The 14,115-nt window shown below is 48.6% G+C and overlaps 7 protein-coding genes across 7 annotated transcripts; 5 read left to right on the top strand and 2 right to left on the bottom strand.

The window, feature by feature from the left end:
• Nucleotides 1–580: 580 nt before the first annotated feature.
• Nucleotides 581–1,952, top strand: N7496_010268 (nitronate monooxygenase; the record flags this gene model as incomplete). Its single annotated transcript, XM_056703181.1, has 6 exons — nt 581–719; nt 857–1,263; nt 1,311–1,392; nt 1,436–1,476; nt 1,527–1,789; nt 1,844–1,952. 6 exons carry the CDS (start codon nt 581–583, stop codon nt 1,950–1,952), a joined length of 1,041 nt encoding a protein of 346 aa, XP_056552181.1.
• Nucleotides 1,953–2,685: 733 nt separating this feature from the next.
• N7496_010267 (RNA-DNA hybrid ribonuclease) lies at nt 2,686–4,031 on the top strand (the record flags this gene model as incomplete). Its single annotated transcript, XM_056703180.1, has 3 exons — nt 2,686–2,866; nt 2,973–3,534; nt 3,602–4,031. Coding segments are annotated over 3 exons (1,173 nt in total), but the record flags the coding sequence as incomplete, so codon positions are not given.
• Nucleotides 4,032–4,759: 728 nt separating this feature from the next.
• On the top strand, nt 4,760–6,653 carry N7496_010266 (putative Na/H antiporter; the record flags this gene model as incomplete). The annotated part of the gene is made up of 5 exons (XM_056703179.1): nt 4,760–4,877; nt 4,942–5,615; nt 5,680–5,762; nt 5,812–6,220; nt 6,276–6,653. The coding sequence occupies 5 exons, from the start codon at nt 4,760–4,762 to the stop codon at nt 6,651–6,653; spliced, it is 1,662 nt and encodes a 553-aa protein (XP_056552179.1).
• A 524-nt stretch (nt 6,654–7,177) lies between these two features.
• On the bottom strand, nt 7,178–8,665 carry N7496_010265 (endo-1,4-beta-xylanase; the record flags this gene model as incomplete). The annotated part of the gene is made up of 10 exons (XM_056703178.1): nt 7,178–7,267; nt 7,330–7,395; nt 7,458–7,546; nt 7,617–7,646; nt 7,699–7,787; nt 7,838–7,983; nt 8,034–8,155; nt 8,217–8,265; nt 8,325–8,365; nt 8,422–8,665. 10 exons carry the CDS (start codon nt 8,663–8,665, stop codon nt 7,178–7,180), a joined length of 966 nt encoding a protein of 321 aa, XP_056552178.1.
• A 1,885-nt stretch (nt 8,666–10,550) lies between these two features.
• On the top strand, nt 10,551–11,183 carry N7496_010264 (uncharacterized protein; the record flags this gene model as incomplete). The annotated part of the gene is made up of 1 exon (XM_056703177.1): nt 10,551–11,183. One exon carries the CDS (start codon nt 10,551–10,553, stop codon nt 11,181–11,183), a length of 633 nt encoding a protein of 210 aa, XP_056552177.1.
• Nucleotides 11,184–11,637: 454 nt separating this feature from the next.
• N7496_010263 (GNAT family N-acetyltransferase) lies at nt 11,638–12,162 on the top strand (the record flags this gene model as incomplete). Its single annotated transcript, XM_056703176.1, has 1 exon — nt 11,638–12,162. The coding sequence occupies one exon, from the start codon at nt 11,638–11,640 to the stop codon at nt 12,160–12,162; it is 525 nt and encodes a 174-aa protein (XP_056552176.1).
• Nucleotides 12,163–12,406: 244 nt separating this feature from the next.
• On the bottom strand, nt 12,407–13,831 carry N7496_010262 (Gfo/Idh/MocA family protein; the record flags this gene model as incomplete). Its single annotated transcript, XM_056703175.1, has 3 exons — nt 12,407–13,455; nt 13,522–13,655; nt 13,722–13,831. 3 exons carry the CDS (start codon nt 13,829–13,831, stop codon nt 12,407–12,409), a joined length of 1,293 nt encoding a protein of 430 aa, XP_056552175.1.
• Nucleotides 13,832–14,115: the final 284 nt, after the last annotated feature.

Raw genomic sequence — 14,115 nt, 5'->3', positions numbered from 1 at the left:
ATGCATTTGCAAAGGGACGGAAGACAGTCGCTGCGAATCTAATCCGGGGAATACTGTCGAGGACACACTTGCAGACATCAAAAGATCAAAATACTATACAACACTATATTAGGACTCAAAAAGTGTGAAAGAAAAGTCTAAGGTGAGAGAGAAGGAGGAACGCAGATGCCTCTACTTCACTATGAATCTTAGCGAGTCTGCCGACACCCCCACTAGGTGGTTGTGATGAGACCGATCAGACACGATATCAACTATTGATCACTATTCTCGTTGAATCACACTTAAAACTTTTTGATTTCAATATGGATAATCGGATTGAAATTAGATAACTACCAAGTGGATTAGATTTGTTGTTGGAAGATTCCAGTCAAGCTATTAGTCAACTAACATAAACTCCAGCTCCAGAGCGGGGAAGGGCGCCTAAGTTTCTGAACCGAGATATACTGTCCTCACACCCGTGGTCCGCTGGAAAGAACATACAGATATAGTTTCCTGAACTCTTTCATGCAGCTTGGGCGATATCTCAAGCCTATACTTTCGAGAACGAATACTCCCCGTCTTACATTTCAGGCAACAAGCCATGGCTTTGACTAGCTCACCAGAGCGCCTTCTGAAACAATGGTTTCCACACACAACAACCCCATTCATCGCGAATGCACCGATGCTCGGATTTACTGACTGCCGCTTGGCAGGTGCCGTCACCAGAGCGGGTGGATTAGGTATGTGTACACCATCCGAGATATTCCTCTTGAACAGAGCCTTGATCGCTCTGGTCGCTGATCAGCCGGATCTAGCCGGCTCACTCCTCTAGCCTGCCCATAAATCAAACATAAACGCATCGCTAACAATACAACAGGCTTCATTGGCGGCGGCTTCAATTTCGAACCTGGGTCAACCCAGCTCGCGAATCTCGATGCGCGCTTGACACAGGCGCGTGCAGAGCTTGAAATTAATGGCTCAGCCCTTGGGCTCCCTATCGGCATTGGTTTTGTCACGTTTACCCCTACTGGATTCGAAGAAAATGCCGTCGCCATCCTCGAAAAGCATCGGGTCACCGCGGTCTGGCTGGCATTCCCTAAATCAGACGCTGACCATCAACCTTTAATCGAGGCGATTCGCAAAGTCCAGGGTAAGGGCCATTGGGATGTGAAGATTTTTGTGCAAGTGGGTACTGTCGAAGCTGCGAAACAAGCTTTGGCGCAGGGGGTTGATGTCCTGGTTGTCCAAGGTGTTGATGCGGGTGGACACCAGTGGGCTCAGGGGGTAGTTTGATGTCGCTTTTACCTGAGGTGCGAGATCTCGTGGCGAAGAGTGCAAGAGCAAACAACGTTGCTATCATGGCTGCTGGTGGTATTGTGGATGCACGAGGATGTGTGGCTGCCCTGGGTTTAGGTGAGTTGTATATGCCCCGGACTATAAAACAACGGGTCGATAGTAACCTACGCAGGCGCCGATGGCATTGTTATGGGGACGAGGGTAAGTATGCTCTAAATATTGTGATTCAAGTGAAATTACTGATTGAATAGTTCATCGCTACCTCCGAATGTCCTGCTCCCCTCTCTATGAAAGAGTCGATCCTAGCTGCCACCGACGGTGGTGTCGCAACCATCAAGACGACCAAGCACGACGTTTTCCAATCTACCGACGTGTTTCCTAGGCAGTATGATGGACGAGCTATCATTGGGATCAGCTACAATGAGTCGAATGGAGGCGCTAGTGATGAAGAGATCATTCAAAGGTATAACGAGGCTAGAGAGAAGGGAGATGATCAGAGACGCACAGTGTGGGCGTAAGTTGTTTCCATTTGGCTGCAATATGTGAATCATACTGATGAATTATACAGAGGCACGGGAATTGGAATTATTAAAAAGATTGTATCTGTTGAGGAGTTGATCAAGGGTATTCAACAAGAAGCAAAACTGACCGTTGCAAGAATTGCGGAGAGAATCTAAATCGGTAGCATAGCTAGTGCGATTGGCCTATTGAGGTCTTCTGAATGCATACTATATGCCTGAACTATTTACTTATTATCTTTGTTGAACCTATTATTCCTATTCGAGAGCAGGGAGTGCCCAGTGCAAGATGTGTATACCATTGAGGAATCTAGATCTAAACATTAAAGTTGATGATCAGCTAGAATACACAAAAAGGCCAGCAAGTTAAACACCACAAGGAAGTGCAAATACAAGGCTGACATCCTGGTTACATCTGAAAAGTCCGTCAAATCAAAAGTGCAGAGATTCGAGGTTATCGGGAGCCACTGTGGAGGCCCCAATCAGGCAAGAAACCCCCCTCCCAAGTTCCCCTCTCTCTTTCTTGAATTTACCTCGCTGAAACCAGCAGCTCTTCCTCCCCTCCTCGACCAACGCTACCTCCTTTTTCCCGCCCCTTGAAGAAACACCCCCTTTGCTTCGGGGTCGTTCACAATTAGCAGACGCGTCTGCATCACAGCCCCAAATCTGGGGTCTTGGTCTTTGCTTCCGAGGCGCCGTCCGCAATCCACTCCGCACTGCTGGAGAATTTGTTCACCAGGTCTCCCGCGATTCAATCTCGACTCTCCACCCCTAAGACCCTTTTCCGCGACCCTCACACCCATCAGGCACTCACCTTCACCGAAATTCCTCACCTCGATTGCCTGCGAGTCCCAGTCCGACCCGATGAACGAACCCACGCCTTCACCTAGTCCGGCGCCCGTGCCGAAAGCCTCCCCCTCGCTCCAAGCCTTCTCCCTCACCGACTGCTGGCACCAAGCGCAAGAGAACCACCGGAAACAAGTTATACGCGGTCAAGAAGGGAAACAAGCCTGGCATTTACTACAGCTGGCCTGACTGCCTGGCCCAAATCACTGGCTTTAAAGGAGCTATCTGTACGTGACCTGGTAGCTCTTCAAACGCGATTTTCACGAGCTTTGCAAGATCCGCGACGCGCCTAGTCTGGTCGCTAGATACTAACCTTCCCCGCGCGTTCTAAAGTTCAATCCTTCCTCACTTTCGAAGATGCTACCGCGTTCCTCGCTGGCGCCAAAGTCCCGTCCGCAAATGCCTCCGCAAACGGCGGCGAAAATACACGGTTTTATGGAGTTCAACGAGGTCGAGTACCCGGTGTCTACACGGACTGGACAACAGCACAAGACCAGATTCGCGGCTTTACGCGACCTCGATACCGGAAGTTCTCGACGCGCGAAGAGGCGGAAGAATTCGTGAATGCAGGAAAAGAAGGAGCACTGGCGTCGCTTGAATTTGGAGCCCCCGGCATGACCGCGGAGAATCCCAAGGATGCAGATGGTGTCGAGTTCGCCGCTGGAGACGGGCCTCTGCCGCAAGGTGCAGAGGATGGGTTCGATCCAAATGTGCTGTTAGATCCAGCCACGGGCAAGATGGTGTACAAGACGGTTGCCAAGAAGGCAGTCACGAAAACACAGGCTGCGGGGATCCCGGGCATGTTGCGGATATACACAGATGGAAGTTCACTGCGGAACGGAACCAAGTTGGCCTCGGCCGGAGTCGGTGTTTACTTTGGACCCGGAGACTCGAGGTTTGTGTTCCCTATTCATTCGCCAAAACGTGGCCAAGTTATTCTGACTCACGGTTGATTGTCCTAGCAGGAATGTCTCAGAACCACTCAAGGGAAGCCGACAAACCAACCAACGTGCAGAGCTGACCGCCATTCTACGAGCCATTGACATCGCGCCTCGTCATCGTGATGTTACAATCTTCACCGACAGCCGATACGCAATTGACTGTGTAACAGTGTGGTTTGTCAATTGGCGACGCAATAACTGGATGACCAAGGACAACAAACCGGTCGAGAATCGTGATTTGGTCGAGTCGATCTTGGTGAAGATCGAGGAGCGCAATGAGCTCAAGGTGAAGACCTTGTTCCAATGGATCAAGGGACACAATCGCGACCCTGGTAACGAGGCGGCCGATCGTTTAGCGGTCAATGGAGCCCACGAAGGAGTGAGGCAAAAGGCCGAGGCATTGGAAGTCAGTCGCAGGGTGCCTGCAGCGGTATTTGAGGATGACTTTTGAAATGTGAACTACAGTATTCCTTTTCCCAGTGACCACGATATTCATGAAATATTACCGACATTATTTCCATGCTTTTGTGATCCTACATGCAGCATACTTGCCTCTGCATATATCCCCGATGCCGATGCCACGAGATATACATAGGTAAATGCCTGATAAAGTAGGAGTGGCTGCAAATTAAATGTCGTAGATAATTGTGTTGGATATAATCGTGCAGATTTAATAGTGAACTGTATCTAATAAAGTATGGTTATGTATTGTATACACTTCACACTCGAGATTGCCCGGAGATCGATCGGGCGTTATCGCCAAGAAGTGGGATTTCTTCCGCAATCGACGTTTGCTTCCACTTTCCCTCCGCATCCACCTCCATCTCCACCTCCCACTCGAATACTCACCTTAAAAGTGAAGGAACACAGTTTCCACCGTGGCTGTCTCTTTCTCTTCACTCTTCCAAATCAACCATATGGTCGCCTTGCGTCGCATCCAGGATCTCAAGACTATGATTGCCTAACATTTGCTGTTAACCCCGCTGTCACGTTTTTTCCGCTTGTGGCAGTTCGAAGCAAGTCAATCGCGGATCAATCTAGATCCACCGTGAATACTATTTTTCAATCGGCCGAGATACTTTGACGGATTCTAGTCCGTGATATCTCAATCTTCCCTATCGTTACCAGTGGCTAATTCGTCGTCGGGACCCTCGGCGCCGAGCAATAGCCAAGAGCGAGATGCCGACTCTCGCTTTGATCAACTTTAACATCGTCTGTGCGACGCTCGGGGGCTTTGTCTCTCTCTTCGGACTGGTATCTTACCTGTGCAAGGAGCGATTCTACCTGTCCGAGGCCCGTAAGTGACTCTATAGATTAACATAGTTCTCATTACCCTGGATGGCTTCTAACCTGATATACAGTAATCTCGCTTCTCGCGGGCGTCGCATTCTCTCCACATGCAGCCAATTTCATCCGCCCAGATGATTATGCCTTGCACTCCGAGGAGAACCTCGAGGCTATCACTCTGCACTTCACCCGTCTAGTCCTAGGCGTGCAGTTAGTCCTCGCAGGCGTCCAACTCCCCAAACGCTATCTCCAAATCGAATGGCGGAGCTTATCGCTTCTCCTCGGTCCCGGCATGGCTGCAATGTGGTTATGCAGCAGTCTAGTTATCTGGGCCATGGTCCCCAACTTCAAGTTTCTCCATGCACTGATCGTCGCCGCCTGTGTGACACCCACTGACCCGGTCTTGTCCAATTCTATTGTTAAGGGCAAGTTTGCGGACAAGCATGTTCCGCGTCCGCTGCAGCGGATCATTGTGGCCGAGTCTGGTGCTAATGATGGTCTGGGGTATCCTTTTCTTTTCTTTGGCATCTACTTGCTTAAGTATGTTGGCATGGATGGTGAAGGGTATTCTGGATGGGCGGGGAAGGCGATGGGTCAGTGGTTCTTAGAGACTTGGCTGTATACTATCATTTTGAGTGTGGCGTATGGCATCGTGGTTGGTTGGCTGTCGCGAAAGCTTCTCCACTGGGCGGAGGAGAAGCGTTATGTTGACCGCGAGAGTTTCTTGGTTTTTGCCATTGCGCTTGCCGTGAGTTCTGCCCTATGTTTGAATCATGTGCAATTCTTGGTTCCTTGCTAACGCTCTAAAATAGCTCTTCATTGTAGGAACTTGCGGTCTTATCGGCACTGATGATCTTCTCGCATGCTTTATTGCGGGTAATGTATTCACGCAGGAGTAAGTTATCGATCTAGATGCCATAAAGGAAGAGAACTGACAAATATAGTGATTGGTTCCGCCTCGAAACAATGGACGACTCTCTCCAACCAACTATCGACATGCTTCTCAATCTGGCAGTCTTCATGTGGTTTGGCGCCGTCTGCCCGTGGTCATCCTTCTTGAACAACGACATCATCCCAATCTACCGCCTTATTTTCCTGGGAATCCTAATCTTGCTGGTCCGCCGGATGCCAATCATCTTCGCGATGCACAAGTACATCCATCAAATCGAGCACATCTCCCACGCAGCATTCGTTGGATTCTTCGGCCCGATCGGCGTCGGCGCTGTCTTCTACCTCTCCATTAGCCGAGAATTCCTCCGGGAAATCACAGTCGATGGCAAAGTCCGCGAGGATGCCCAGCAAGTCATGGATACCATCAACGTCGTAGTGTGGTTCCTAGTGATCTGCAGTATCGTGAGTATCCAAACTCCCTCCCCAACTGAAAACTATCATTCTAACCACAGTCCAGGTCGTCCACGGTCTATCCGTCCCCGTCGGAAAAGCTGGCTACAACCTCCCACGCACCATCTCCAGCGCTATTAGTACTAGTACTGTTGATGAGCCGGAGCCAGTGCCCATTTCGAATATCCGTCACACGCACAGTACCGCGACGCCCCGGGGCAATCTTTCCGGACCGAGTCACCGGTCTCGTAAGCGTGGTTACCAGCGTGAATCGCCTCACCCACCGTTGTTCCGTGTTGGTCGTTCTGTGATTCGTTCACGTTCGCCTGATAGACAGCTTGGTGTGGGATCACTCGATGAGCCCGAGCGCCCTGTTAACCTCGTCACCCATGAGACCGTGGTTGGCGGGAACGAAGGGGAGCGGGGCTCGTCGAGTTCGGCGTAAATCTTTCAAGTGCCAGCCTGTGGGTGGAAATACCCAGTGCAACTTACTCTGGCCTTGGGCGGTTTGCCTTACCATAACGTGAGCAGATGGAAAGCTCCTGCTGTTTCTGATACTCTACAGGAGCAATCCGCATTCCATTTCTCAGTTACCATATTTTACTTTCTCGACATACATTTTGTGAAGGAGGAGGGTGGTTTGGAGATTTCAATGTTCATAGATTTACTTTTATTTCTGTGGATACAATAGAGCTGTTTGAGTCGTAATAATTTTGCAGTCTTTATATGAGCCACTAGGATAAAGTCCAGTGAGAAGGTAAAGAGCGTTCAGATTTGTGTAGCAAACGATGATTGTATTGACGCTATGTGATTTGTCCGAGAGAACGTTGCTAACGAGTATCGATAAACGCATGTGCATGGACCCTGTTCAAGTTCCTTCAGATTTTCTAATCCCGTCATTGTACTAGATCTAGAGTATAGACTGTTCGGTAGCACCTCGCATCCTCAGACATATTGAAATCTAAGCCACTAGAGGGCATTCGCAATAGCGGTATACGCAGCCTTGGGGTTGTAGTTGCCGTCAAACAGCAGAGGTGTGGAGCTGGCGCGCCACGAATCCTAAGAAAACATTCCTGTTAGTATACGACCATTTGCACTTTCATATAAAAGGGTTTAGTTACCGGGTCAGCGACTCCCCAAACTGTGATTCCGATACACTTTGCCTGGTTTAGACAAGCATTGACAACCTATGATAATCAATATATTAGCCCGAAGCCAGTTATACCAGCTGTGACTTTCGAAAACTCACATTGACATAGTCCGTAGAGCTAGCGCCAGCAATGTCAAGCTCAGTGATTGCGATTTCCTGGGTTCCGGCGCCGGCAAGAGCATTCAGAGCTGTGAGAGGCTATCAGTTTCTCGTCATTTGAAATGACCTAAAAGGGTACTTATCCAGCAACTCCGGAACCGGCACCAGCGCTCAAGTGAGTTTGAGAGCCTTATAAACGTTTAGTAATTCGTTTTAGCAGTTATGATAGAGAGTATCGTACCAATTCCGTCAATGGGAATACCAGCTGCAAGCCACTTCTTGACGTGGCTAACCATGCCGCTCACTTTGGAGTAAGAAGCAGAGTCCAGGCTTTACATAGTTAGACCAGATAACAAACAGATTAATAAGATATAACTCACTTGTAATCGTTGATATAGAGCTTTGCATTGGGATCCGCAGCGCGAGCGGTCTCGAAAGCGATGCGCACGTAATCCTCGCCAATGACGTTGTAGAAGACGCTGTTGCGGAGGGAGCCGTCCTCGTTGAATATCTCATTCAGGACGTCCTTGTATAGGTTAGCAAATGATATTAGTTAAATTTGGGGATAGATCTCACCCAGGCGTAGATCTTGCCCTTGTAGCGGGTCATCAACGTGGTAATGTGGTTCTGCATGACGCTGATGAGAGTGTTCTTGTCCGTGATGGAGGAGACCCATGAGGGGAGCTGAGAGTGCCAAACTTGGAGGGAACGTTTAGCTTTGATAATTTAGAGTTGTGAAATAGGGTTCTAGGGACCTACCGAGAGTGTGACCACGGATCAGCTTCCCGTTTGACTGGGCAAAGTTGACCTAGGATTTGTTAGAGAAGAACAAAAAATCATATTCCGCGGGATATTCCAGGTACATACCAGGTAATCCGACCCCGAGAAGGAAAATTGGCCTCGGTTCGCTTTTTCACAAATCAGTTTCTGATATACCCAGCCATACCGAGAAAGTTAGACTAACGCTCAGTAGCATCCCACTTCATGCTGTTCTCCGGGGTCAGTTGACCGAAATCAGCCTTGATAATTGCTGGATTCTGGGTATTCTTGGTCAAGGTGCCCTGGTCACCAATAGTTCCAAAATACTTCTTTCCATGGGTCTTGAATTTGGCATCGATGCTCACGGAGGCCTGTCGGGAATCAACAGGTCCGGAAAGTGCTTGACCAGCGAAAAGGAAAGCTAGAGCAGCGGCCTTGAGTTGAACCATTTTGGAAGTGTGTTAGGTGTTTGTGTGACCTGATTGTAAGAATGATTTTGTGATAGATACATCTTTTCGGGGAATCAAGTCGATACTTATACACGACAAGAGTTTGCATTCCTCAAGCGAGGCAGGTTCATAGTCCAGATGCTGGCTAATTGACAATCCTTCCCCGATGCAAAACGGGCGTCGCACCATTTATCCCTCCCACCGATGAGAAACGGACGTTCCCCATTCTATCCAAGACCCTTGTGAATGACCCTGAGGAAACGATATTCAATCGTTATTTTAGCCGAGGTGCTTGTAAGAAAGAATTTAGCCTGAAACTGAGTATCGTGCCAAGCGCTGTTGGGCAGGGCGATTGAAAGTTCCAGCCTTGACATGTAACAATAAAAGGACCTAAATATCTTGGCGTGTTGTCAGGAGACGAGAACCGTCGTCAGTTTAAACCAGAAAGGGTCATTCGCAAGTGGGGACGGCGGGGATGTGGATCACCAAAAGGCTAAAGGGTAGTCAACCTGCAACTAATACAAACTTCGTTAATCAGGGTCTGAAGTTCTTCACGAAATATCGGCGCCACAAACTGATTCCCTTCAAATCTCCGAGGTACTTCTGTGCCACCTTGTTTGTGTCAGTCTTTAGGTAGCTTTCGGCAAGGCACGGCCCTAATCGAGTGTCAACCACCGATCTTGATACTAGTGCGTTTCAAAGTAGAACGGCTCTGTAATAGCGTTTGTCCGCAAAAGACAGCTCACTCAGCGTTGGCGTGATGAATTTTACAATTACACACTGTGTTGGTGCTGCCAGAGTAAAAAGGGTTTGGCAGCCATATACATCTCCTTCATATGATCTCCGTGAAGGATATGTGCTCTAAACAAATCAATAGATCAACCTTCAGAAGAGATCACCAATGCACCCCTATGCCCGTTTTCATAATCACCATCAGACAATAATTCCAGCAAACTTCAATACCTCTCGGACCTTGGAACAGGTTCGTGTTAGAACATCGCTGCAAGGAGTCTGCATCTGCTGTGAGTTGCCTCTGTGGGGTATTCGCCATGACATCGGAAACTGTTCATAGCCGGCTGAAGTGGCTTTCTTCACGAATATTTATCAAGGACCCTGCATGACTAGTGTAGGAGCAGATTATCCAATAGTCACTCATATTATCAACGAAGTGGTTAGTGCCTCTTAAAGAGTGGACGCCTACCCCGGAAAATCGCCCGATCTAGTTAGTCAAATGTAACGGCCATTACTCCGCACATAGCTAGAGCTATGGATGAATTGATCGCTGGCGGCTGATATTTCAGTTCGGCAATTGGAGAAATTATATATGCCGGTATGGTATCTTCAGGACATGTATCCCCAGCTCTGCCTTTCTCTGGACTAATTTCTTCTGTTCAACCTATGAATATCAGCGAGCAATCTCGGCCAATCCTAGTAAAAGGTAGTCATAATGGCGAGAGAAAATTGGCACTTCATTGGGCCTGGTCAGACAGCTTACAGATTACTCAGAGACCTACTAGAAACATCTATTGAATAAATTATGCACTTCATCTGCGCTCGGCATACCCTGAGGAAAATCTACACTATGGTGCATCTTGTGAATTATCTTGCTTTTATTTCTCAGTATGACCCCGCTTCCTAAGGTGTGCTGTGTTCTTTGGAGAAAAACATAAGGACTCCATAGGATTTATCTAAGGTCTCTATTAAATGCTTAGTCGACGCTTAGTCCATACCTAAAGGCGTGCTTTACCATGAACTGTGGGTCTGTGCGAGGCTGACTTGAAGGCTGACCTGACGAGTGCTGTGAGAAACCCAGCCAATTTTGTACTAAGCCTCGCTCTCACCAGTCGTGGTATCAGATGAGTTAGTGCTGGTTCTGCTGGAAGAGATGGTAGTCTCAGCCAGCGCATGGAACGTGGGGCCTGGTGGAAGAAGTTCGGATCAAACCCACGATGCATTCGGCGATGTCGTGGAAGCGATTCTTGCGGCTATGGGGACTAATGGATTAACGAATGTGAGTCCTTGGGCCATGGTCCAAGGCTCTGTCACCCCAGGGCAATACTGCGCACCTGCCTGGGTGAAAGCCCTTATGCCTCAAGGTCCAGGCGCGCTGGGGAAAGGAGGTATCCTATGGAACATGTCAGGTGTTGACACCACCAATATGACCAAGTTCACTACTACCGCGACCGCTAATGGATATGCATATGCTTCTAGCAGGAGCACAACTATCACGGCGATAATCGTGCTGCTCATTTACTGCGTGATGGTCGTGCCGCACACCATCTACACGTTTTGGACGGGCTGGAGCTCATCTAGCTGGGATTCAATCCCGGAGATTGTGGCACTGGCCATGCAATCAACACCAACTGAAATCCTTGAAAACACAGGCGCAGGAATTTCTACTACCCGCGTTTTCAGCGAGCCTGTGCAAGTTTGGGATATGGGTCAGCGCCTGGAGCTAACCTTCCGAGATACGAGAAATGGTGGGATAGAGATCAAGGAAAACGAGACATATCGATAGTCGTTCATTGTCTTTAACCTGCTTAATAATTTACCTTGTTGTCATATCCCTAGGTCGTTTCTCTGATAGAGTTATCTTTTGAGGCCCAAGGTCCTCTCGGTAGTGGCTACTTCCACTGACGGGTTATACAGCGCAGCTTGAGTACCGGTAGGAAGTCATGCATTAATTATAGGATGACTGAATGGACTCCAGGGACCCCAAATCTGAATCTTAAGGCAGACCTTCCTCCCCAGTTAGAAACAACAAAGCTTCGCAAGCACGCATAAAGCCTGCGGGCGGCCTTAAAATCTCACTTGAAGAACCCGTGAGTCACACCCAGAATTGAATGATAATACGGCGTTTCAAATCTTGTTGCCTACACTTATAACTGACCATTTAAAGAGGGGAGCTCGCGGCGGAGGGTCCAGGCCAGTGTTTTCTTGTTCAACTTCTTCATCTGAAAGTGCCCAAAACTATGACCGATACTCCCAGCAACCCCGCTCCCACCAGGGACTCAACTCTCACGTTTCGCGAAGTCACCGAGGACAATTGGCGTGCAGTAGCGAATTTAAGCCTCAAGCCCGGCCAGACAGGCAACCTCGCACCAAACGTATGGTCTCTCTGTGAAGCTCATTACTCTGAAGACGCATGGGTACGAGGCATCTATGCCGACGAAACACTTGTCGGTATGCTTATGATGGCGATATGGGATCCTGATGAGGCTTATTATATCTGGCGGTTCATGATTGATGGCCGGTATCAGGGTCTTGGGTACGGTCAGCGGGGTGTGGAATTCGCCATCGCACACATACGGCAACATAATCCTCGTGCTAAGACGTTGGGGGTGATGTCAACTCCACCAGAGGGGAAAACGAGCGACAATCCACTCAAGAATGTGAAACCCGAGGATTCGCCGTATAAGTTTTATCAAAAACTTGGATTTAAGGAGACTGCACCACCGGATGAAGATGGAGAAATTATGATGTCGATAGATTTATAAACAGTCAATGTTCAACTACCTGACTGTCTTGAAGTGGGCCTACATACCCGGTTCCCTGTTTGTCCTTATTTCCCTGTCAGCAAGCTAGACGACAGCACTACGTCTAGTAAAAGTGTCCGTCTCAAACAAAGGGGTTTGAAATCCGCATCAGGAGCAAGAAGTTTTCAAAGAAGCTTCCATTTGAGTTACTACGACGTAGACGACGATTTAAATAACCCATCAAAGTCCAAGATACCACAATCCACTACAACTCGAATGTACTGGTCGGCCGAATCTGCAATCCAGCTTTCTCATATGTTCGATCAATGGCCTCCATCTGCGCAATACTCTCTGCTCCATCAACCCACACACCAGATCCCTCACGACCCTTGACTCGATTCACAAATTCTTCCAACTGACAGCGATATGAAGTCCACCAGTCTTTGTATACTGCGGCACGCTTGTCTCCTTCGGGCCAGTTGTATGCCGTTTTGTAAGTTGTCTCATTCCAGGTCTTGGTTATTTCATCTCCGCGTCGCAGGGTATGCTCATCCGAGATATCAATCCGATGGTAGAAAGTTGGAATTATAAAATTCCGCATGGTCAAGGTCCGTTGCACAAAGTGCTGGCTCCCCTCGTCATTCGACGTGTCAGCAAGCACCGGCTCAAAAGTAACAGAGTTCTTCGGCCAATAGAAAGAAGGTAACTTCCGGGTCCACGACGCTGGGAAAAAGGAAGGCCAGTTTCCTTCCGCGACCTGGTCTCCGCGTACGAGGATATCGATCGAGTCAGTTGTGCGGTATGTGACATCGACTGCCTCATCAATCTGGGGCTCAGTGACTGTTCCATCGGCTCCAGGTGGTAATCCCCGGTAGCTGACACTAGTTGGCTCAAGGATCTTGTCACGTCCCAGAATTTGGCGAACAGAGGAAAGAGGATATGTTCCCACGTCCATCATGCAACCACCAGCCAGGCCATATTTGAAGCGAATATCGTCAGGCCCCAAAATACCCGGTGAAACAAAAAATTCACCATAAATGGATTTGATGGCTCCAGGCGATTTACGAACCTCCGAGAGATACGTCTGCCAGGCTGGGTGGAATTGATAGTGGAAGGCTTCCAGAAGAACAGGGGCATTCTGAGCAGTTATCAATGGATGATTGAACAGCTTCTTTGCCTCAATAGCATTTGAGCATGATGGTTTCTCGAGAAGAACATGTTTTCCTGCACGAATCGATCGTAGGGCCCATTCGTAGTGCAGGCCGTTTGGCAGAGCAATGTAGATTGCATCGATCGATGGGTCATCTAGCATTTCTGTGTGAACCATCACAGATCAGTCCATGCACAGTATGGCCTTATTGAAAAATAGTGTGTTCAAACCTTGGTAAGATGAGTGCACAATAGGAATCCCATGTGCCGTAGCATACTTTTTGGCGCGTTCACTATCGCGAGCTGCGACAGCTGCCACGATGACATCCGGGTGGGACCTGGCTGGATTCACTACCACGAAAGGTCTATCACGGGTGTACATTATTATTAGCCGATATTTCTCTCAATGCCTGGTACCTGGAAATACAAACGCGATCTTCGAAGCTCCTAGCAACCCGATCCGAATAGCATCATCATTTTTAGGTGGAGTTGGGGGATAGATAACGGTGTAAAGCCTCTGGAAGATGTCAAGGGCGAACATGTTGACTTTGACTCAAGCTTAAGCCAACGAGTATGATAGCTAGACTGGCTTCTTGCTAAAGTTATGATGTTGGCCAAGAAAGCCAAGTCAAGACCTCAGGGGGGCTGGGAAAATCAGGCCCCCAAGTCAAGGGTAACATTCCCCGCACCTACAATTATAAAGATAGCCAATGATACCTATGGAAATTATAGTATGACGTGCTGGCCACGTACTACCACTGACACAAAATGTCAGAGCTCTTTCGAATATCTTCAATCGGGCCATAACGGGAAAGAATCAAAAAC

Source organism: Penicillium cataractarum (assembly GCF_028827025.1).
Source record: "Penicillium cataractarum strain IBT 29864 chromosome Unknown utg000008l, whole genome shotgun sequence".
Taxonomy (NCBI): domain Eukaryota; kingdom Fungi; phylum Ascomycota; class Eurotiomycetes; order Eurotiales; family Aspergillaceae; genus Penicillium; species Penicillium cataractarum.
Note: the sequence above shows the minus strand (reverse complement) of the source record. Positions and strands in the feature narration are given on the sequence as shown.